Source organism: Dendrobates tinctorius, unplaced genomic scaffold (genome assembly GCF_039654945.1).
Source record: "Dendrobates tinctorius isolate UK_male_01 unplaced genomic scaffold, ASM3965494v1 ptg000192l, whole genome shotgun sequence".
Classification (NCBI taxonomy): domain Eukaryota; kingdom Metazoa; phylum Chordata; class Amphibia; order Anura; family Dendrobatidae; genus Dendrobates; species Dendrobates tinctorius.
Genome location: NW_027361859.1, coordinates 12,831,588 through 12,857,447, shown reverse-complemented (window position 1 = coordinate 12,857,447; position 25,860 = coordinate 12,831,588). Strand labels below are relative to the sequence as shown.

At 41.0% G+C, this 25,860-nt stretch overlaps 1 protein-coding gene across 5 annotated transcripts in view; it reads left to right on the top strand.

The window, feature by feature from the left end:
- LOC141055897 (uncharacterized) overlaps window positions 1–5,505 on the top strand; it is a 60,585-nt gene extending 55,080 nt beyond the window's left edge. For 4 of the 5 annotated variants that reach the window (XM_073552608.1, XM_073552606.1, XM_073552610.1 and 1 more), the window contains one exon: window positions 1,241–5,505. In XM_073552608.1, coding sequence (XP_073408709.1) covers window positions 1,241–2,679 — 1,439 coding nt within the window. In that variant the 3' untranslated portion in view covers window positions 2,680–5,505. The remainder of the gene's footprint in view (window positions 1–1,240) is intronic. The other variant, XM_073552607.1, reaches the window with a different exon arrangement.
- The last annotated feature ends 20,355 nt before the right edge of the window (window positions 5,506–25,860 follow it).

Here is a 25,860-nt window from a genome sequence, read left to right as displayed (position 1 = left end):
CCTTAAGAGGTACCTGCTTAGTATGTAAATCCTCCTCTGTCTCTGATGTGTCCAGCGTCAGCCTATCAAATCTTCCCAGCTTTATTGCTGCTTCTTCAGCTGCATGCTGTCTGACTGGCGTGGGAGGAGCAGGGGCCATATTGGAAGGGCCGCCATCTCTGCTCTGTTCCTTTGCATGCTTAGGCCTGTTTCACACTTCAGTTTTTTTCACGTCAGTCAAAATCTGTCGTTTTTAGAAAAAAAAGGATCCGTTTTTTTTTTTTTGTTTTGACGGATCCGTTTTTTCCCATAAACTTACATTTCCGTTGCATTCATTTTTTGACAGATCCGTTAAAATGTTGGCGTCCGCTGTCTTGAGTGACAATTAAACGTTTTTTAGCTGCGTTGAGATGGCAGATAGCAACGGATCCGTCGCTGTCCGCCATGCATTATAATGGACGCCCATTGGTGACAAATCCGTTGCTAACCGTTAATTGACGGAATCCGCCAACGGATCCGCCTTTTTTATACTGAGCATGCCCGGAGGAATTTACTTTCATGATATTAACCCCAAAACCCATTCTCTCTCTCTCTCATTCTATTTTATAAATTAATTCACTGAGGGTTATAATCTATAGGAGAAGTGAATATTTTGACTTCACAGCCACTTTCTGGAAATTAGCACGCAGTGGATGTTGGAGAGTTAAAATTACACATTTGCCATTTTATCACCCAACACATAGTGCCCAGATTGTGCTCCAGGAGACACACACCGCAAATTAAGTGGATTCTTCTCACTATAATATTGCTAAATACAGGAATCCTAAATGTTGTCTGAGCACACTGAAAAACTCAGACGTGAAAGCGAATTTTGCTGGATTGGTTTATAGAAACCTTATTGCTTTTCAACAGCCTTTGAGCCACTAATAGTGTGGGAACCTCTGTTTTTCCATTGGCAGATGATGGACCTGAGTGGGGACTTGTTTTTTGTGAGATGAGAATTGGTATTATTTTCACCTACGTAAGATTGATTGGTTTCTTTTTATTCTATATTTTGGAGGCAGAATGAACAAACAGTTGAACACCACGCTCTACTGGTTCATCCAATAAGGTTTTCTTTTAGACTGTGAACTGTCATTGTATTGGTAAATAATTAAAGTTTTTTACATAACTTGCCATTTTTACGCACAGTTTAAGTAGAAATGTTCAAAAATATAAAACTCAAGAATATTTTATTAAAAAATAGTTTTTTTTATCTTAGCAGATGACTGTACCAGGAGATCAGAGGGGCAGCTGACTTCTTCAATTTTTAAATCAGATGATCTTGAGATCATGCAAGATACAACTGAAGAGATTGCTGTTACTCCAGATATACCATCATCCATTCACAGCAAAGATCTGTCATATGATCCTATGGAACAGGTCCTGTCTTCTGATTCATTACCGACTACTAAGGAAAATCAAAGTCACAAAAGAGGCATTAAAAAACAAACTGCTCCTAAAGCAAAGAAGTCATTTTCCTGTTCAGAATGTGGGAAATGTTTTAACAATAAATCAGATTGTGTTAAGCACCAGAGAACTCACACAGGGGAGAAGCCTTTTTCATGTTCAGAATGTGGAAAATGCTATAAGCAGAAAGCGCATCTTGATAGCCACCAGAGAATTCACACAGGGGAGAAGCCTTTTTCCTGTTCAGAATGTGGGAAATGTTTTAACCAGAAAGGGAATCTTGTTTCACACCAAATAACTCACTCAGGAGAGAAGCCTTTTTCCTGTTCAGAATGTGGGAAATGTTTTAACAGTAAATCCGCTTGTGTTAAGCACCAGAGAAGTCACACAGGGGAGAAGCTTTTTTTCTGTTCAGAATGTGGGAAATATTTTATCAAGAAATACAGTCTTGTTATACACCAGAGAACTCACACAGGGGAGAAGCCTTTCTCCTGTTCAGAATGTGGACAATGTTTTTACCATAAAGCACTTCTTGTTAGTCACCAGAAAACTCACACAGGGGAGAAGCCATTTTCGTGTTCAGAATGTGGGAAATGTTTTAGCAATAAATCAGATTGTGTTAAGCACCAGAGAACTCACACAGGGGAGAAGCCTTTTTCATGTTCAGAATGTGGGAAATGCTATAAGCAGAAAGCGCATCTTGATAGACACCAGAGAACCCACACGGGGAAGAAGCCTTTTTCCTGTTCAGAATGTGGGAAATGTTTTAACCAGAAAGGGAATCTGGTTTCACACCAAATAACTCACACAGGAGAGAAGCATTTTTCCTGTTCAGAATGTGGGAAATGTTTTAACAGTAAATCAGCTTGTGTTAAGCACCAGAGAAGTCACACAGGAGAGAAGCCTTTTTCCTGTTCAGAATGTGGGAAATGTTTTAACAGTAAATCAGCTTGTGTTAAGCACCAGAGAACTCACACAGGGGAGAAGCCTTTCTCCTGTTCTGAATGTGGGAAATGTTTTATACGGAAAGCCGATCTTGATAAGCACCAGAGAACTCACACAGGGGAGAAGCCTTTCTCCTGTTCAGAATGTGGACAATGTTTTTACCAGAAAGCACATCTTTTTAGTCACCAGAAAACTCACACAGGGGAGAAGCCATTTTCATGTTCAGAATGTGGGAAATGTTTTGCACATGTATCTGCTTTTGTTAACCACCAGAGAATTCACACAGGGGAGAAGCCTTTTTCCTGATTAGAATGTGGGAAATAGTTTTACCAGAAATCACATCTTGTTAGTCACCAGAAAACTCACACAGGGGAGAAGCCTTTTTCCTGTTCAAAATGTGTGAAATATTTTACTTGGAAATCAGCTGTTAATAAACATCAGAGATGTCACATAGGGGAGAAGCCCTTTATATGTTCATAATGTTGGAATAGTTTTAACCAAAATTGGATCTTCTTAAAGGGGTTGTCTCTTGTCATTCCTCATGTTTGCTGACAAAAGGATAAAACTAAACTTTATTAATTCCAAATATAAAACTATACCCATAATTCACCCCCTTGAAGTTTAGTCGGAAGGTGACTAAAAGAAAAAATATATGCCCCACATTTCAGTATATAGGGTGACGTGAGTCACCCCCTATAAGAGAAAAAACACAATTATTATACTGTATTTACACATACTTTCTATTCTGTTGTGGCTTATAAAGTATATAGTTTGAAGTCTGGGATCTGCCAATATGTGGCTAGTTTTCTGACTGTTTTGGATAACATGATACATGATTTTAGGGTTTTCTTCATCTAGTCTCACTTGAATATAGGTCAATATTAAATAATGTCTCCTGACAAGTCGCCTTTGGTGAGGACTATGAAACCCGTAGAAATGAGAGGCTTTGAGAATGAGTGTGTATACGTCACCTCACCCTATGTACTGAGACGTGGGGCATATATTTTTTCTTTTAGAATGTGACTAACCTTCAGGAGGTGAATTGTGGGTATCGTTTTACATTTGGAATTAATAAAGTTGAGTTTTATCCTTTTGTCAGTGAATCTTATAATCAAGGGATAATTATATACATTATATTTTTTGTCTCAGTTAAATAATTCTTCATGTTTGGCCTCATTAAAATTAAAACACTCATACTTCACTGGTGTACAGTTTCTGCTTTAGTGGTGCCAAGACTCACTGTCGCGGGGCTTATGTGAGGTTGTCACATCACACGATCTCTGCGCCCTATCAGCGGCAGCTTCACTGTTCCCACCTTCGGACGTATTGAACAACAGTAGGGTGCCAGGACTGCGGCTGCTCTCTGACTGCCTCATGATGCTCAATTTGTCCGCAAGTGGGGAAGTGACGCCAGCGCTGATTGGGCACAGGGCTCACATGATGTAAAAACCTCAAGAGACCCAAGAATGCAAGTGCCGGCACCGCTGAAACGGTGCCAGCATGGGAGGTTTGTATAAGTGTTTTTATTTCAACACGACCAAACATGAGGAATGAGAAGGGGTTTTCCAACTAGTGGACGACCTTTTTAAACATCAAAAATCCCACACAGAGAGAAGTCATTATCATACCTAGAGTGTGAGAAATTAATTACAGGAAAATTGCATTTCGTTGACCATCAAAAATAACTGACGGGGAGAACCTTTATATATTAATGACAAATTGTACAAAAACATGATGCACGCGGCGTGCGTTCAAGGATGGAATATTATATGGGAGTTTTATAGAATAAATTCAAGGTGAGAATATTATGTGGGAATTTAATAGGATAAACCAAATACCAACAGAAAATAAACGACCCCAAACAAACATTTATCAGTGAAAACAAGTCATCTTTGTTAGGTAAAGTATAAAAGAATTGCACCGTTTTCAGATACCTGTCTCATCTCCATTTTTCATGATCTCTGGTTGGGTGAGGGCTAATTTTTGCCTTGCCGAGTTGACGTTTTTAATGAATACCATTTTAATGTAGATACAATCTATTGAATTTTATTGCAATATTGCAGCGACCAAAAAAGCGTAATTCTGGTGTTTTGACTTTTTTTTTAGAGTTCGGGTTAATTCTTTTTTTTTTTAATTGATGGGGTGATTCTGAATACGGCGATACTAAGTATGTGTATGTTTGATTTTTTTTATTGTTTTATTTTGAATGTGGCGAAAGGGGGGTGATTTTAACTCTTATTTTTTTTTCAATATTTTAAACACTTTTTTGTACTTTTGGCATTGTGAAGACATACAGCATTGTATATTAGTTACTCAATGAGTATTTTTAGCAAACTAAGAATAATAAAGTTATCTGTATGTTGGCTTTCAAATTTAAATGTTGATTTCTGGTTGGTCATGAAAACCGACTTTTGTTTGTATAAGTCGGTAATATTGACTTTTTGTTCGCTTATCTTTGATCACTAGTGATGTTTGCTGATATGTTAATTATGCACTGTGTTATGGAGCCAGCTTGTTGACTTCAAAAGCAGAGAGGGAAAAACTATGCAAATACTGTAGTTTTAAATAATCAAGTAATGCTACTTGATCTCATCTCCATTCTTACCATTTATGTAAATACTGAATGAGGGACACTTGTTAAGTCTAAAAAAAGGTTACATGTCTCTGTATAAAGAGACTGAGAGAGAGATTCTGCCAGGACATCCATACATCCCAAAAGTACCAGAGACAGGACAGCAGCAATGACATCATGGCTCCATCGCGAGGGACACGGATCTATCATTCTATAGAAAAACTACCTAGGGGTTTTCAGCCTTAGTTGGAAGATTACAGATCTGCACACTGACCACCACTGAACCATGGATACGTTTGGAGAAGCCAGGCTGTGATCCTTGGATTAACTGTACTTGTACCTTGTATGGACTCAATGGACTGTCCTCTTCGTACGCTTCTCGTTACCGCTTCTTTGTGTGCGTGACTCTGGGAGCTCTGAAGTCATAGCTGCTATTATCCTGGCGAGTCAGCGGACGGGAGAAACTCTGTAATGTGCACCATCTTGGGTATTTTGCTGGGACTGTTCTATGGGTTATCTGGTTGTTTGGCAGTTCAATAAAGCATTGCCACACTGTTTTACCCTGTTGTCTGAGTAGCGTTTTGCCCATGTTAAAAGGAGAGCGGGAGTTCGGCAGGACGATCCCTGGCCCCAGCTGTAAGTTTCGTCTGGTTGGTTCATAAAATGAGGGGGACCCCACGTTTGGTTTTCATTCATTCCTCTCTCCTGCTGGCAGAGCAGGAGAGAAGAATCACAGCTGCGGTCAGCACCAGCAGCCGGGAACAGCGCTTACTGTTGCGCTTCGTCCCGGCGCCATCCGTGTGGTCCTGATGCGGCTCACGTGCGGCACAAGGTTGCCACACGGAGGTACCATGTGTCCACACGGATAGCTCCGGTACCGTTTTTTTCAGTACCGGAATTATCTGGATGTGTGAAACTGGCCTTATTGAGGGTGTCTTGATAATTGCCAATAATTTCCATCTGTTGTCTATTCGATTTGCACAACAGCGTGTGAAATTGATTGTCAATCAGTGTTGCTTCCTAAGTGGACAGTTTGATTTCACAGAAGTTTGATTTACTTGGTGTTATATTCTGTTGTTTAAGTGTTCACTTTATTTTTTGAGCAGTGTATATATAATTTGTGTAAACCATGTGTAGATATAAAAATTCATGCAAATGTCAAATGTTGCAGCGCCATCTAGTGACTATGTGCAAAAGTGCCATCATCGAGTAAAATGCATCCTAAGAGAGTGTCACTATCAAGGTGGAAATGAGATTAAGTGCACCGTATTTATTGAGTATAAGATAAATACATACATAGATATGTATAATTGAATTGTAGATATATCACTTGATATCAGTGCATAAGGTCAATAGATACTGTAAACTTATAAATAAGTAGCTTATATAATGAGAGGACACAAAGCAAATTGTATAAATAGTAAGAAAATAAAGAGCTAACATTGCATTACATTTCTGGAATAAAAATAGGAGATATAAAGTGCAGCAAGTGCTATATGGAATATTCCATGAATATATTACAGCCCATATACCCTATATACTCGTATATAAGACGAGATTTTCAGCCCATTTTTTTGGGCTGAACGTCCCCCTCTCAGCTTATACATGAGCCATATACCGGGGGTCGGAGAGGGAGCGGAGGTGTCAGAGATCATACTGACCCCCTGGCGTGGTCTATGCAGCCCCCTGCTTCTCCACTGTCTCCCTTCCTGCCTTCACGGGTCATGTGATACCGCTCTTTAAACATGAATATGCGCATATTCATGAGTAGCGGTACCACGTGACCGCTGAAGGCAGGAAGGGAGACCGTGGAGAAGCGGGGCTGCAGAAACCGCGCCGGGAGGAGGTAAGATAGCGATATTCACCTGTCCCCCGGTCCATCGCTGCTCACTGCTGTCTGCTGCGTCCTGTGTCAGTGACGTTTAGCCAGCAGAGGGCGCGATGACATGGTTAGTGTGCGCTGTGTCCTCTGCTGCCTGAACGTCACTGAAAGACGACGTGGCAGACAGCGATGAACAGCAATGGACGGTGAATATCTCAGGTGCTGGGTCCTGAGCAGGAGAGATGAGTATGGCACTTTTTCTTTTTTGCAGCAGCAGCAGCATATGGCATAATATATGGAGCATCTTATGGGGGCAGCATATGGGGGCATATTCTATGGAGCAGCATATGGGGGCATATTCTATGGAGCAGCATGTGGGGGCATAATCTATGGGGCAGTATATGGGACATATTCTATGGGGCAGTATATGGGACATATTCTATGGGGCAGCATATGGGGGCATAGTCTATGGAGCAGCATATGGGGCGGAATATGAGGGTATATTCTATGGAGCAGCATATGGGGCATATTCTATGGGGCAGTATATGAGGGCATAATCTATGGGGCATAATCTATAGGGCATTTTATGGGGGCATAATCTATAGAGCATCTTATGGGAGAATAATCTATGGAGCATTTTATGGGGGCATAATCTATGGAGCACTATATGGGGCATATTATTCTATGGAGCATCTTATGGGGGCATTATTAACCTTTGTGCAGCATTATATGGGGTGTATTTTGTATGGAGCATCTTACGGGGCCCATCATGAACTTTATGGAGCATTATATGGGGCTCCTGATTCAATATGGATATTCAAAAACATTTAACCTACTGATTTCTCAATTAATTTTACTTTTATTGGTATCTATTTTAATTTTTGAAATTTACCAGTAGCTGCTGCATTTTCCACCCTAGGCTTATACGCGAGTCAATAAGTTTTCCCAGTTTTTTGTGGCGAAATTAGGGGGTCGGCTTATACACGGGTCGGCTTATACACGAGTATATATGGTAGTTTAAAGGAGTAAACATCCTAACAAGTGATGGAGATTACAAATCCTATATACGGCATGCAAGTAGTATTCAGATAAAGATGAAATATTTATCATTATTCCTTTTTACGTGCGTTTCGCCACGTCAGCTTCCTCAGAGGGTATGGATAAGTGTTTCCAGAGGTGTATTTATATGGGTTTCCAACAATCCAAGCTCCTGCACTAATGAAGGCAAGGAGTGTAACTCTGGGACAAAGTGGGAGTGTTTCTAAAGGAATTGGGGCTGTTCCCCGGTCATATCTATGGAACACATGATTGAGTCTGCTAATGTAAACCAATCACATTGGTGGTTATTGTGTCTGTAGGAAAAAGCAATTAGTTCCAGCTGCGTGTAAAAAATTTCTTCTTTATTTCAACATTAAAATTATGTCATCTTCATAGTAAATGCCATACACACGGACACGGCAACGCGTTTCGATCTGTAAGATCTTTGTCAGAGCCATAGAGATACACTGATCTCAGCTGCATATATACTACATTTGATCCAATGACATGCACAAATACAATCACATGACAATTAACTCATTAAAATTACATAGCAATGTACAAAATAAATTAAAACACATGTTGCAAAAGAGAAATATTTATCTTTTCAACAATAATGAAGCATTAGGTCATTTCGTTTATTTAAACCATTCGGGGATCGGACATCTAGGTGATAAATCCAAAAAGCCTCTCTTGTTAACAGGCGTCGCTTTGAATCTCCGCCGCGGAAAGGAATTTTAACCTGTTCTATTCCTTGCACTTTAAAACTCGAGGTATTTCTAGCATGGTGCCTAATGAAATGCTGCGACACAGCTGATATATTACGATTCATGTTATTCGTATTCTCAATATCATGTAGATGTTCCCTAATGCGCATCTTCATTTTTCTAGATGTGCACCCTATATATGATAATTTGCAAATAGTGCAATCTATCTTGTATATTACATTAGTTGAATTACAATTGATATATTGTTTTATGGTATATTGCACTTTATTTGCCGCATCAGAAAATTTTTTTGTGACATTTGCATATCTACATGTTTTGCATTTTGTAGCTCCACATCTGAAAAAACCATTACAGGTTAACCAGGTTTTATTAGTTTTATTATTGAGAGAAAATAAATTAGGTGATAATTTGTCTCCCAATGTAGGAGCTCTTCTCGATACTATATTAATACCTGGCTTTAATATATCTGCCAATTTACTATCTTCATATAAAATGGGCAAATATCTATTAATGATTCCCTTGACTTGTGGAAATTGGCGACTAAACTGAAAACAAATATACGTTTTTTTTCCAATAACTGTCTCATTTGCATTGCCACCAGAAAAAATCATTTTATTACGTTTTTTATTTTTTACTATTTGTTGTGCTCGATTTAAAGACCAATCTGGATACATGCGATTTTTTAATTTTTTCTTTACATGTTCCAGTTCACTATCTAGATTACTCTCTTCACTACAATTACGTTTAACCCTTGTGAGTTCTCCTACTGGTATTGCTTTGAGGGTATGTTTATTGTGACTGCTAGTCGCATGTAAGATGGTATTCCCACTATAGGGTTTATGATGTGTTTTCGTAGAGATTATTTCCCCCTCAACACCAAATAAATCCAAATCCAAAAAAGATATATGTTCCATATTATGTTCATGCGTAAATTTAATATTGTATTGGTTAGAGTTTAGATATAGCATAAAGGCAGGTATGGCAGATACATCTCCATCCCAAATTAATAGGGTATCATCGATATATCTGCCATACCATGCCACCTGTCCATAAAAAGGATTGGAATCTGAGAAAATAAATTCATATTCCCAATACGACATAACCAGATTTGCAAGGGACGGTGAAAATTTGGCTCCCATGGCTACTCCCTTCAACTGTAAATAATAACACTGGTTGAAGGAGAAAAAATTATGTGACATCAAAAATATTACTACTTGCAAAATATAATTAATTAGATCCATAGAGTAGTTACTAAACCTTTTTAAATGAAATTGCAAAGCTCTTATTGCTAAATCATGAGGGATACATGTATATAATGATACTACATCACAACTAAGCCATGAATATGATGACAGCCACATCTTGTTAGAAAACATTTGTAACACCTGTTTGGAATCTCTAATATAGCCAGGCATCCTCTGTACAAGGGGTTGCAACAAAGTGTCAACCCATTGTGACAAATGCTCATGTGCTGAACCGATGCCCGAGACAATCGGTCGCATAGGAGGAATGCCACAGCCTTTGTGTATTTTGGGTACTCCATATATAATTGGAAGCACCGGTTTTTTCACTTGCAGATATTCTGCCTGTTTTTTAGTAATGACTCCTAACTCCAAACCTTCCATGATAATTTGATTAGTTTTATCCCTAAATTGTTCTAAAGGGTTATAATCCAGTTTCCTGTATGTCAGCTGCATATATACTACATTTGATCCAATGACATGCACAAATACAATCACATGACAATTAACTCATTAAAATTAACTCATTAAAATCGGAGTGTATGGACCGATTCCAAGATATAGTGGAAAAGGAATTGCAAATTTTGTTTAATCAAAAAAATAGTAAATTTAAAAATCTATCTGGCAAGCAATTTATAGCCCTAAGAGAATTAAAATCAATGACAGATATTGTTATAAAAATGTCAGATAAAGGTGGGGTAGTTGTGGTTCTAGATTCTAAAGATTATTATGATAAAATGATTTAGAACAATTTAGGGATAAAACTAATCAAATTATCATGGAAGGTTTGGAGTTAGGAGTCATTACTAAAAAACAGGCAGAATATCTGCAAGTGAAAAAACCGGTGCTTCCAATTATGTATGGAGTACCCAAAATACACAAAGGCTGCGGCATTCCTCCTATGCGACCGATTGTCTCGGGCATCGGTTCAGCACATGAGCATTTGTCACAATGGGTTGACACATTGTTGCAACCCCTTGTACAGAGGATGCCTGGCTATATTAGAGATTCCAAACAGGTGTTACAAATGTTTTCTAACAAGATGTGGCTGTCATCATATTCATGGCTTAGTTGTGATGTAGTATCATTATATACATGTATCCCTCATGATTTAGCAATAAGAGCTTTGCAATTTCATTTAAAAAGGTTTAGTAACTACTCTATGGATCTAATTAATTATATTTTGCAAGTAGTAATATTTTTGATGATGTCACATAATTTTTTCTCCTTCAACCAGTGTTATTATTTACAGTTGAAGGGAGTAGCCATGGGAGCCAAATTTTCACCGTCCCTTGCAAATCTGGTTATGTCGTATTGGGAATATGAATTTATTTTCTCAGATTCCAATCCTTTTTATGGACAGGTGGCATGGTATGGCAGATATATCGATGATACCCTATTAATTTGGGATGGAGATGTATCTGCCATACCTGCCTTTATGCTATATCTAAACTCTAACCAATACAATATTAAATTTACGCATGAACATAATATGGAACATATATCTTTTTTGGATTTGGATTTATTTGGTGTTGAGGGGGAAATAATCTCTACGAAAACACATCATAAACCCTATAGTGGGAATACCATCTTACATGCGACTAGCAGTCACAATAAACATACCCTCAAAGCAATACCAGTAGGAGAACTCACAAGGGTTAAACGTAATTGTAGTGAAGAGAGTAATCTAGATAGTGAACTGGAACATGTAAAGAAAAAATTAAAAAATCGCATGTATCCGGATTGGTCTTTAAATCGAGCACAACAAATAGTAAAAAACAAAAAACGTAATAAAATGATTTTTTCTGGTGGCAATGCAAATGAGACAGTTATTGGAAAAAAACCGTATATTTGTTTTCAGTTTAGTCGCCAATTTCCACAAATCAAGGGAATCATTAATAGATATTTGCCCATTTTATATGAAGATAGTAAATTGGCAGATATATTAAAGCCAGGTATTAATATAGTATCGAGAAGAGCTCCTACATTGGGAGACAAATTATCACCTAATTTATTTTCTCTCAATAATAAAACTAATAAAACCTGGTTAACCTGCAATGGTTTTTTCAGATGTGGAGCTACAAAATGCAAAACATGTAGATATGCAAATGTCACAAAAAAATTTTCTGATGCGGCAAATAAAGTGCAATATACCATAAAACAATATATCAATTGTAATTCAACTAATGTAATATACAAGATAGATTGCACTATTTGCAAATTATCATATATAGGGTGCACATCTAGAAAAATGAAGATGCGCATTAGGGAACATCTACATGATATTGAGAATACGAATAACATGAATCGTAATATATCAGCTGTGTCGCAGCATTTCATTAGGCACCATGCTAGAAATACCTCGAGTTTTAAAGTGCAAGGAATAGAACAGGTTAAAATTCCTTTCCGCGGTGGAGATTCAAAGCGACGCCTGTTAACAAGAGAGGCTTTTTGGATTTATCACCTAGATGTCCGATCCCCGAATGGTTTAAATAAACGAAATGACCTAATGCTTCATTATTGTTGAAAAGATAAATATTTCTCTTTTGCAACATGTGTTTTAATTTATTTTGTACATTGCTATGTAATTTTAATGAGTTAATTGTCATGTGATTGTATTTGTGCATGTCATTGGATCAAATGTAGCATATATGCAGCTGAGATCAGTGTATCTCTATGGCTCTGACAAAGATCTTACAGATAGAAACGCGTTGCCGTGTCCGTGTGTATGGCATTTACTATGAAGATGACATAATTTTAATGTTGAAATAAAGAAGAAATTTTTTACACGCAGCTGGAACTAATTGCTTTTTCCTATTGATTACACGTCAGTCCAGACGGAGCTCCGAGGTCTGCGGTGAACACTTGGTGAGCTGGCTTTTGTTTGTTTTCAGGTTATTGTGTCTACCACCCCCAGGGCCGGTGTTAGCAGCAGGCAGACTAGGCAGCTAATCCAACATATAAATCCAGCTCACCAGACGTAGCATTCCAACATCGGAGCACGGGACCGCTGTGTCCAAGCGTCCAATCCAAAGTAATAAAGATAAATGTCCAGCTCCACGATATAGTGAAAGTGCAATTCTTTATTCACTTAATCCATACAAGTGAGGTTAAAAGCCAGCATGAGGTAACAAGGCTTGCGTTCTACGCATTTCAAGTGACTAAGCACTCTTAATCATGATACGCAGCTTTGTTGTAAATAGATCTTATATACTCTATCCGGTCTACACACCGGTAAAATAATTAGTTTAACTGCAGCCATTCACGATTTTACATCAATATTTCGTTACATATGAATTTTTTATAACGAAAAAGAAGCATAATTATATACTCTTATTTCCCCTTTGTGCACCAAATATGCAAACAGCCATTCTGCAGCCATTCTATGATGTACAATCGTGAATGGCTGCAGTTTTTTGATTGCTTCCGATTAACTTCTTTCATCGTTGCTTGATATAAATTTTTGTGTATGATGATTAAAGTATGCTGTTTTTCTCTAGGCAAATAGCTTTACGCAATGAACAACAACAGAAAAATAAGAATTAAGAAATAAAAAGAGAACAAAATTAAAAATGACAATATTGTGTTTTAGAAAAATCTTTAATGACATCAAATGACTTAATTGCACATCCTGTCATATCTAATTGTGATATTCTGTAAAGAAAATCTTTTTTATTCTGTTTGTTTTACATGTCTTTTTCTTTTAATTATTAAACTAATTATTTTACCGGTGTGTAGACCAGATAGAGTATATAAGATCTATTTACAACAAAGCTGCGTATCATGATTAAGAGTGCTTAGTCACTTGAAACGCGTAGAACGCAAGCCTTGTCACCTCATGTTGGCTTTTAACCTCACTTGTATGGATTAAGTGAATAAAGAATTGCACTTTCACTATATCGTGGAGCTGGACATTTATCTTTATTACTTTAGACTAGGCAGCTACCTAGGGCCCCCGCTCCCCCAGGGGCCCCCAGCCAGTGGCATGCAGCTAATAGTGGCACACCATGCAGCCGTCACTACGCCGATACAGTTGAAAGCAATGATGGAGGAGAGAGCATCAGATGACGCTTCCTCTCCCATCATTCCCCTCTAACACTGCGGGTGCGCAATGATGTCACTTCATCACGCACCCACTGTGCGCCGGGCAGTGCAGCTGCTGAGACCAGAGCCGAGCTGGGAGCAACGCCGGGAATGAGGAGGAGAGGTGAGGATTGTGTGTGGTTTTTTTTTAAATATATCAGTGAGTGCGTTCTGGACTGTGGGGCTGAGTTATATTCTCTGGGGTGGGGGGCTCCTTTATATTCTGAGGGGGTTGCATCATACACTATGAGGGAGCTACATTTTTATGATGAGGCGGGCTGTATTATATTCTATGGGGGCTACATTATATTCTATGGGGGGCTGTATTATATTCTATGAGGGGCTACATTATAATGTAAGGGGTGGCTATATTATACTGTATGAGGGGGCTACATTGTATTCTATGGGGTCTGTATTATACTATATGAGGGGGGCTGCATTATATTCTGTGGGGGGCTGAATTATACTCTGAGGGGGCTACATTATAATCAATGGGAGCTGCATTATACCTTATAAGGGGATTACATTATCATCTATATGGGGCTGCTTTATACTCTATGGAAGGGCTGAATTATACTATATGAGGGGGGCTGCATTATATTCTATGGGGGGCTACATTATTTTGTATGGCAGGGCTGCATTATATTCTCTTGGGTGGCTGCATTATACTATATGTGGCTGCTTTATACTGTATTGAGGACTATGGGGAATACATTATACTATATGAAAACCTATGGAGTGCATTATACTATGGGAAGTGAATTGTACTACATGGAGGACTATTGGGGTGCATTATACTATATGAAACACTGAGTCATGTATTATACTATATGGAGCACTATGAGGAGTATATTATACTATATGGAGGACTGAGGAGTGTATTATACTATATGGAGGACTATGGAGAGTATATAATACTATATTGAGAACTATGAAGATTGTATTATACTATATAGAGGACTGGACTGAGGATTGTATTATACTATATGGAGGACTGAGGAGTGTATTTTACTATAAGGAGGACTATAGGGAGTGTATTATGCTATATGGAGGACTATAGGGAGTGTACTATACTATATGGAGGACTATGGGGAACATTATATTATATGGAGGACTGTGGTGCCCATTATACTACAGTATATGGAGGACTATGAGTTGTATAATAGTAAACAAGCAAAATACTGCATATTCATCGAGTGTTTGGATTATTTATGCCGGAACCGAAATTGTTCTTAGCAGCACATCGGCCGATGTAAGCTGCAAATGTTCCGCTGATAACATGATACTGTATGGGGGCAGATTGATCTATTAGTGATTGTTCTGTCCCATCATTATTCCTCAGCCAGTGGAAAGAGGCCGGGAAACGAGATGAACGACTTCACTCATTTAGCAGCCTGAACTCAGCACATGTAACTACAAACAAAATGCTTATGTGAGCATTTGGGGCCCAATTTTAAACTTTTTCCTAGGGCCCCCACTTTGCCCAAAACTGGCCATGACCACCCCTTTCCTATCCAGGTTCATGTTATTGGTGTGACACCTAATAGTGGTTGGGACATACCTCTGATGGCTTATACGTGTAAACTGAATGACCTGGGGCAAATGCCAATCAGAGCTCACAGGCAGTGAGTATACCCCAGTGGTGTGTCATGTGCATGATCCAGGAAACAGCATCACATGCCTTCCCGGGTAACTCCGCCTCCTGATTGGACAGCGAGGGGGAATGACCAGAATGACGCTGGATGGATGTGTCGCCATGAAGACTGGACGGCCCCACACCACGCGAGCGTTCAGCATCCCCAGTGAAACAGGAGGTTCAGGATGAAAACCTGTTTGTAAGGCCAAGATGAATAATGCTGCGCAGAGCTGTCTGCTAGTGCTCAATCAGGTAAAGTGCTAGTGAGAGGTGTCAGGAAACAAACAATGCATGTGAAAAGTGCCAAATGTGACACCACCAAGTGACCAGTGAAAGTGCAAATGTGCAACGGATGAGAAATGCATAATAAAAAGTGATATGTTAAAGTTTATAAATATAAAAGCAGCTTAAAAAAATAGTGATGGATAATTTGAAAAAATATATATAATAAAATTTATATGGAAAAGTGTTTGAGTGTTTGTTATGAAGTGTATACACTTTTAAAAAAGATGTTTTCTTTACCCCTTCATGAATGGAGGTATTTTCATATTTCTGTCAATATGGCCATGTGAGGGCTTGTTTTTTGTGGGCCGAGTTGTACTTTTGAACAATACCACTGGTTTTAACATATCATGCGCTGGAAAGCAGGAAAAAAAATCCAAGTGCGGTGAAATTGCAAAAAAGTGCAATCCCACAGTTGTTTTTTGTTTGGCTTTTTTATTTTGTTCACTAAATGCTAAAACTGACCTGCCATTAAGATTCTCCAGGTCATTACGAGTTCATCGATACCAAACATGTCTAGGTTCTTTTTTATCTAAGCAAGTAAAAAAGGACTGAAATTCCTCAAAAAATCTTCAAAACCCAGCAGAATGAAGGCAGCTATGTTTACTTGCCCAGGCCTCCAGACAAATGCAATCATTTGGTAGGCCAAGAATGGTTGTTTCATCAGTGTTGTTGCACCTGTGTTACCGCCATCTTAAATACATGGGTCTGCTAAACATCGCTGCCTTCTTTCTTCTCTTTTTTAGCTAAGTGGTGAAAAAAATTTCCAAAATTTTGTTAAAAAAAAAAAAAAAATGGCACCATTTTCCGATACCCGTAGTTTCTCCATTTTTCGTGATCTCGGGTTGGATAAGGGCTTATTTTTTGCTCGCCGAGCTGACGTTTTTAATAATACCATTTTGGTGCAGGTACGCTCTTTTGATTGCTCGTTATTGCAATGTCGTGGCGACCAAAAACCGTAGTTCTGGTGTTTTGGCTTTTTTTCTCGCTACGCCGTTTAGAAATCGGGTTAATCTTTTTTTGTATTGATAGATCGGGCGATTCTAAACGTGGCGATGGCAAATATGTGTATGTTTGATTTTATTTTTATTGTTTTATTTTGAATGGGGCAAAAGGGGGGTGATTTCAACTTTTATATTTTTAAAAACATTTTTTTAACATTTTTTGGCATACTTCAATAGTCTCTATGGGAGACTAGAAGCTGCCATAACTCGATCGGCTGTACTATATACAGGCGATAATCAGATCGTCTGTATGTAGCAGATTTGCTCACTTGCTATGAGCGTCGTCCACTGGGCGGCACTTATAGCAATCAGGTACTGACAACCATAGAGGTCTGTAGGAGATCTCTGGTTGTCATGCCGACCCATCTGTGACTCACGATCACGTGACGGGGTCACCGATTGCTGGGATTTCTGGCCCGGTGGCCAGAAGCGTGAGTTAAATGCCTCTGTCAGTTTGACAGCGGCATTTAACAGGTTAACAGCCACTGGTGGATCGTGATTTCACCTGTGGCTGTTAGAGACACATGTCAGGTGTTCAAAACAGCTGACAAGCGCCAGAAAAGGTGTTGGCTCACCGCCGGAGCCCACATCAAAAGCAGGGTGTCCGACATCGGCGTACTATTATGCCAGATGTCGGAAAGGGATTAAAATATAGAAATATTAATATATCAGTATTAGAATGTGTTAAAAAGAGAAATATCTTATTTTAAGACTGTTTTGGCACTTTTGAGACTGAAGAAAATGCAGTGGAGAATTTCAATGTTGAGGCTGATGACTTGGCAGTGGAGAATTGCAGTGTTGAGGCTAAAAATTACCTGGCAGTGGAGCATTTCACTGATGAGACTGAAGAAAATGCAGTGGAGAATTCCTGTGTTGAGGATGAAGACCCGGCACTGGAGAATTGCAGTGGTGAGCCTGAAGAACCTGGAGTAGAGAATTGCAGTGGTGAGCCTGAAGAACCTGGAGTGGAGAATTGCAGTGTTGAGGCTGAAGAACCTGCTTTGGTGAACTGCAGTGGTGAGCCTGAAGAACCTGACAGTGGAGAATTGCAGTGTTGAGGCTAAAGACCTGGCAATGGAGATTTGCAGTATTGAGCCTGAAGAACCTGCATTGGAACATTGCAGTGTTGAGGATGAAGAACACCTGGCAGTGGAGCATTTCAGTGTTGAGACTGACGAAACTGAAGTGGAGAATTGCAGTGTTGAGGATGAAGTCCCAAAAGGGGAGAGTTGCATTGTGGAAGCAGCTGACCAACCCCTACAGCTCCCATTAGTAGGAACTGGGTCTCCCATACTGTTTGAATGTGCAGTGAATGCAAGGCCTGCCCCAAATTTGCAAGCACCCCAATCCCCCTTGGAAGAAACGTGGAGGAGAGCTTCATAAAAAAAGTTCCCATTAGAAATGGTCAGGTCTACTATACTTGTAATGCCCATACACTAAGTACACATCAACATACTGTGTAAACATTTTTTATGGGCATCATAAACACCCTTGAAAACAAAACAATAATGTGGGTGTTGCATCACAGAACACGGCCACCCTGGTGATCTAGTGGTGGTGGATGATGAGGAGAAGGACAACAGCAAATAGGCCACATCAGAAAGCGTGTACCCATGGGTGAGTGTGAAGACGTGCATAGGAACAGAACTCCCAAAAAAGACACTGGATTGGACTTTATGTTATGCTGCTATTAATCGGTGGTGTAGAGAAGTCTGGCCCAATCCAGCCCTTGTTCATTTTTATAAGTATCAGCCTGTCAGCATTTTCAGTTGACAGGCGGATGCACTTATCAGTTATAATTCCACCAGCGACACTAAATACCCGCTCTGACAAAATGCTAGCGGCAGGGCAAGCCAGGACCTCCAAGCCGTAGAGAGCCAGTTCATGCCACGTGTCCAGCTTGGATACCCAATAATTAAAAGGCAAAGAGGAATCACGGAGGACGTTGGTACAGTCAGCAAGGTACTCCCTCAGCATCTTTCAAAACTTTGCACTCCTTGTGAGAGTTCCCCGCGCCTCAGGGCCAGTTCGATGGGACGGTCTGAGAAAACTCCCAGAACTTTGCCAGTGTTCCCCTGCCTCTGCTGGATTGGAGTTGTGTCTCTCTCGTCTGCACTCCTTGGTTTTCCAATGAACTGTGACCTCTGCCTCCAGCATTTTCAGATGGGATTTTTTTTTAATAATTCTGCAACAAGGGCCCTCTGGTACTGCACCATTTTAGTACACCAGTTTGCCTCTGGAATAAGAGATATAAAGTTCTTGTAGCGTGGGTCTAGCAGTGTCACCAACCAGTAATGACTGTCACCCAAAATTTTGATAACACGAGGATCACAGGAAAGGCAGCGTAACAAACTCAGCCATGCGTGCCAGACTGCTAACAGGCAAGACTTCCATGTCCTCACCAAGAGGACGAATGACCACGCTCTCCTCATCCTCCTCCCTTTCATCAGGCCATCCACGCTGAACAGACGGTATGACAGTTGTGCTTGTATTACCGTCTATAGCGCATGAAACGAGATCCTGTTCTTCTCCTCTTCTTCATTGTCACCCAATCCACTTGGGATAAGATGAGGCTGGGCTGTGTGTAATCACCTTGTATGGTTCCTTGCTCCGTCTCATCATGCTCCACCTGCATTGCATCTTCTTCGTGAGCAGAGAGCATTTCAGAACACAGAGAAGCGGGATGGTGATGCCAATTGTGGTGTCATCGCCGCTCACCATCATGGTGGAGTCTTCAAAGTTTTAGAGGATGGTACATATGTCTAACGTCCATGTCCACTCCTGAGGTCTTATGTGTGGGGTCTGAGCTGAATACCGATGGCCTTGTTGATGCTGGTAGTCAACAACTGCCCTCTTCTGCTCACAAATCCTTTCCAACAACTGCATTGTAGAGTTCCAATATGTGGGGACATCACACAACCGTCGGTGAGCTGGAAGCTAAAAAAAACGCTGCTGAAGCAAGGCAAGGGCGACTGAAGCTGTAGCTGACTTTCTAAAATGGGCACACAGATGGTGTACTTTGACAAGCCGATCCGGCAGCTCCAGGTAGCTTTTGAGAAACTGTTGAACAACGAGGTTAAGCACATGGGCCAGGCATGGTACGTGTGTGAGCTCGCCTTGCCTCAGAACCACCACCAGGTTCCGTGGTGTCAGCCACACATTTGCCTGCTCTTTCAGAGCTGTCTACAAATCTTCAGCATTGTGCAGTTTGTCACCTAAGCATATTAGCTTCAGCACAGCCTGTTGCTGCTTGGCTGAGGCAGTGCTGCAGTGCTTTCAGCTTGTGACTGATGTGCTCATTTCGGAGATGGAGGCTGAAGAGGAGGAAGAGGAGATGCAGGAACTGTAGACTGTGGGGGCAACCCTGATTGACGTAGGGCCAGCAATCCTCGGTTCGGGAGGACATGTTCCATCCCAAGCTCCGACTGGGTTCCGGCTTCCACTATGTTAACCCAGTGTGCCATCAGCGAGATGTACCATCCCTGCCCACAAGCACTTGTCCACGTGTCCATGGTTAGCTGGACTTTCCCAGTAACTGCATTGTTGAGGACACGACTAATGTTGTAGGACACGTGCTTGTGTAATGCAAGGAGAAATAGTGGCGGCTGGGGACCAAGTACCAAGGCCATCAGGTTGCGGAAAGCTTCCATCTCCACGAGCCTAAAAGGCAACATTTCGAGCACAAGTAGACAAGAAATGTGTGAATTTGGTAGTGTGGCCTGTGGGGCGTTGGATGCGTATTTGCACTTGCGTTCCAAGGACTGGGATATGAACAGCTGAACGCTGCGCTGGGACAAGGACGTGCTTGATGATGGTGGTAGTTGAGTATGGGCAATGACAGATGCAAGGCAGGAGGCATCTTCACATGCACAATGGACAGGGGATTGGCTTGCACGCACAACAGTGGAAGAAACAGTAGTGCCACCTGCAGACACTGTTACTGGACCCTGGGGTTTGGCCAACAAAGTCGGGTGCTTTGCTACCATGTACCTGATCATGGTGGTTGTGGTCAGGCTGGAAGGTGGTGCAAATGGCCTGTTTGGAGTTATGGACAGAGTCTTTAAAAAACAACCAGACTCGAGAAGACCTAACATTTGTACTGGCAATTTCCATCATGTTCGTGTTACAAGGAACGGTTGCCCGCCTTCTGTCTGCAGCCACCACACTGCTTCTTCCTGCCTGTTGGGGTGCTATGCCTCCTTTCCCCTGTGTGCTGCTGTCCTCGCTCTGCATGTCCTCCTGCTAGACTGGGTCAGTTACTATATCATCCAGCACCTCGTCTTCCACTTCCACACCCTGGTCCTTCTGACTTTCTGGCAATTGCGTCTCATCATCGACAACCTCTTGTGACACGTTCCCACCATCACCTTCATGTGACCGTGGCTGCTCAAATATTTGGGCATCGCTACATGCGATCTCCTCTTGCCCAGATTCAAGTGGACCGGGCGAAAGGCCCGAATATATAAATGGAAAAGTGAACAGCTCTTCGGAGTGTCCAAGTGTGGGATCAGTTGTCTCCAGGCATTCGGCATGGTGGGAGGAAGGAGGATTAGGTTGAGGAATATGCTGTTCAGACTCACGGCTACTCAGACTTGACCGTGTGGAAGACAGGGTGGTGGTGGTGGCATACTGACTGAAAGCATTATCCGCTATCCAACCAACAACCTTTTGACACTTCTGGGATCAATAGTGGTGTGCTGCTGCAGTCCCCTATTAATTGGGGCAGGAAGGTCGAGCGAGAAGATGTGGGTGTTGTGGCCCAATTTCAGCTTGCCCACCGCCTCGGCCTCTGCATGCACCATCACCATCACGTCCACCTCCCTGTCCCTTCCCACGCGCCTTGCCCATTTGAAATGAATGGAGTACAATATTTTCCACTTTCACTACAAATGGCTGAATTTGAAGCAAACTTACATGTGATCAGTGTGCGTGAAAACAACAGTTTAAAAATAGCTGGCCTGTAGGTAACAATTTTTTTTTTTTAAGCAAACTGGTGTGAATAACTAGGCTAAGATACAGCAAAAACAATTCAATGGGGCCCCAAAAATTCCACAATTTTTAGCCAACAGATAGATGAGGCGTGTGATGAAGGTACCCCGCTTTCTAATATCTGGCCTGTATTTTTTTTATAAAACAGCAAACTTGTGTCCATAAGTAGAGCCATAAAAAATCATATTTTTTTCATAAAAATGATCTTTTTGATCACAATTTTTTATTTTCCCAAGGGTAACAGGAGAAATTGGACCCCAAACATTGTTGTGCAATTTGTCCTGAGTACGCTGATACCCCATATGTGGGGGTAAACCACTGTTTGGGCACATGACAGAGCTCAGAAGGGAAGGATTGCCAGATTTTACTGTTATGGTTTGCAGGTGCCATGACCCACTGGGAGAGCCCATGAAGTGCCAAAACAGCAGAACCCCCTATAAATGACCCCTTTACGAACTACACCTCTCAATGAATTCATCTAGGAGAGCAGTAATCATATTGACACCATGGGTGTGTCACATAATTTTATACCATTGACCAGTGAGGATAAAATAACTACATTTTTACCACCAAAATTTTGTTTTAGTCAAAGATTTTACATTTTCACACAAGAAGTGGGTAAAAATGGCAACAAAATTTGTCCCATAATTTCTATTGTACCTGTCAATACCCCATATGTGGCTGTACAGTACTACTTAACCATGCGGAGAGACTCGGGAGGAACGGAGCGCTATTTGCCTATTCAAGTGAATGGGACTGTGCCCATGTCTGTGTGTTTCCACAGACCGTGTGTCCTTTGGCCAAACACACTGACATGTCTGTTTTTTAATGTCAACACGGGCCACAAAACATCCAGCACACATGCATACGCATAACACACATGGATGTCATCCATGTGACACGCATCGGCCCCTGGGAAGAAGCGTTACAGTAAGCGCTGTTCCCTGGCGCCGGGTGCTGAACATGGTTCTCATCATTCTCCCCTGCTCTGCCGGCGATCGGTGCAATCAGGGGAGAATGATGAGAGTTACATTTAAGTAATAAAAGAGAAATCAGGCGGTGGCTGATACCACTATACTCCCATCAGCCTACCCCTGCCGCTAATAGTGACAGCAGGAGCGACGGATGGGAGTATTCATCTGCCACTCCTGCGCTATAAATACGGTATATAAGAAAAAAAAGGCATGGGTTCCCCCCTATTTTTCATAACCAGCCAGACAAAATTCACAGCTGGGAGCTGCAACCCTCAACTGTCAGCTTCAGCAAGGCTGGTTATCAGGAATAGAGGGGTCCCAATGCTGTTTTTTAATTATTTAAATAAATAATTTTAAAAAATTGGCATGTGGTCCCCCCCATTTTTGACAACCAGCATTGCTACAGCTCACAGCTGGGGGCTAGTATTCCCAAGCTGGTAAGTTGGTGGTGGGCTTGATGTCACTGGAAAATACAAAGGTGACATCAATCCCACAAATATGAGCCCCACTTGCCATTGCTACAGGGCAAGTAGGAAAAGCCGGGCGAAGTGCCAGAATTGGCGTATCTAATAGATGTGCCTTTTCTGGGCAGCAGCGGGCTGCTATTTTTAGGTTGGTGGGGTCAATATCCATGGCCCCTTACCAGCCTGCAGGGGTAGGCTGATGGGAGTAATAGTCCCATCAGCCGCCGCTTGCTGTCTCTTTTATTACTTAAATGTAACTCTCATCATTTTCCCCTGCTTGTGCCGATCTCCGACAGAGCAGGGGAGAATGATGAGAGCCGTGTACACCACCCGGCGCCGGGGAACAGCGCTTACTGTAACGCTTCTTCCCTGGTGCCCGTCCTTGTGGTATTGATACGGCACACGCATGCCACACGTGTGCCGCAAGTATTTGCACGCACGGACACTGACATCTCTGGCACCGGAAATATTAGGACGTGTAAAAGAGGCGTTATAGCGGGTTTTAATGTTTGACTGCTGTCACACACTAAAAGACGCTTTTTATTGCAAAAAATAGTTTTTGCATCACCACATTTTGAGAGCTATAATTTTTCCATATTTTGGACCACAGAGTCATGTGAGATCTTGTTTTTTTCTGGAACCAGTTGTCGTTTTTATTGGTACCATTTTCAGGCACATTATATTTTTTGATCGCTTTTTATTCCGATTTTTGGGAGACAGAATGAACAAAAACCAGCAATTCATGAATTTCTTTTGGAGTGGAGTGTTTATACTATTCTGCGTGTGATAAAATTGATAAAGCAGTTTTATTCTTCGGGTTAATACAATTACAGCGATACCTCATTTATATTTTTTTATGTTTTGGCGCTTTTATACAGTAAAAACTATTTTATATAAAAAAATAATTATTTTTGCATCACTTTATCCTGAGAGCTATTACTTTTTTATTTTTCCGGTGATGGAGCTGTATGGGGACTTGTTTTTGCGGGACAAGGTGACATTTTCAGCAGTATCATGTTTATTTATATACGTCTTTTTGATCGCGTATTATTCCACTTTTTGTTCAGCGGTATGATCATAAAGCACTGTTTTTTGCCTTGCTTTCTTTCTTTATGGTATTCACTAAAGGGGTTAACTAGTGGGACAGTTTTATAGATCGGATCATTACAGACACGGCGATAATAAATATGTATACTTTTATTGTTTAGATTTTTTTTCATTCAAATATTTATTTAGTAATAGAATAAATATTGATTTTTTTTATTATTATTATTTAAAAAAAATATTTTTACAATTATTTAACATTTTTTCCACCTTATTCTATCTTTTACACTTTTTCCCACTATGGGACAATCATTTTTTGCAGGCTGATCACTTCTATACCATGCAGATGAAGCAGCATCTACATGCTATAGAAGCTGGCAGGAATCTGGACCCCACGTCATGCTGCGGGGGTCTCCAATCCAAAGGCAGAGGGACTGTCAGCCCTCTGCCTGCTCTCGGAATGCTGCGATCGTGTTCGATCGCAGCATTTCGGGGGTTAAAGTGCCAGGTGTCAGCTGTGAGAATCAGCTGACACCCAGCCGTGATCGGCAACACACCACCCGTGTGTGCGGCCGATTGCTGAGACGTACTATTCCGTTCATGGGCAAATAGGCCCAGAGCACATGGACGGAATAGTATGTCTGATAAGGGATGAGCTACTTTGCCAATTTTAGGGTCGAGTCGGGTTTCATGAAACCCGACTTTCTCAAAAGTCGAGTTGAACGAAATTGGCCGACTATCGGGAAAAGTCAGAGGTCCGACTGAAACACGAAACCCAATGCAAGTCAATGGTTAAGCAAAGTCGGCAGGGAGTGGAGGACAGTAAACACACCTACATGCCGGACCGCTTTTTTAAAGTTTTTCGCTGGCATGAATTTTAACCCTAGAGGTGGCGGAAACTCTCTCTCCCCAGACGCTGCACATGTCATCTCATTGCCCACAGTGTACGTCCTTGCTCATTAGCTGAAAAAAAGTCACATGCAGGCATTCTGGGAAAACCGACTTTGGCACTCGGGTCGACGACCGCATGGCTGACCTCACACTATGGTCGGGTTTCGTATCGCGAAACCCGACTTTGCCATAAGTCGGCGACTTATGAATCTGGCCGACCTGTTTCGCTCAACTCTACGCCTGATGTCAGAGAGGGGTTAAAATATCTGGCCTATTTTTTTTTGCAGCAAAATAGTATTAATAACTAGACTAACACACAACAACAAAAAATTAAATGGCACAATTTTGAGCACAATGATAGGCGATCCATGTGACGGACAAAACACTTGTGTAAAATATCTGCCTTGTAGGTAAATATTTTTTTTAAGCAAACTGGTGTCAAGAACTTGTATAAGACACTCCAAAAAATGTTACACTACCACAAAAATGGCAGAATTGTATGCGCACTCAGATGTGATCGCTGCGACAGCCAAACCCCTGTTTAAAATAGCTGTATTTTAACGCTGTACTATGGAAAGGATCTGGCTGTATTCTGCAGTGCCAACAAGCAAATGGAAAAAAAAACATGTGCTCTGGATTGCTTTTAAATAAAATAATCAGGATTAAGATGCAAATGCAGGCAGTATATGTGTGTATATAGATATTTCTGCTAGTCAGGC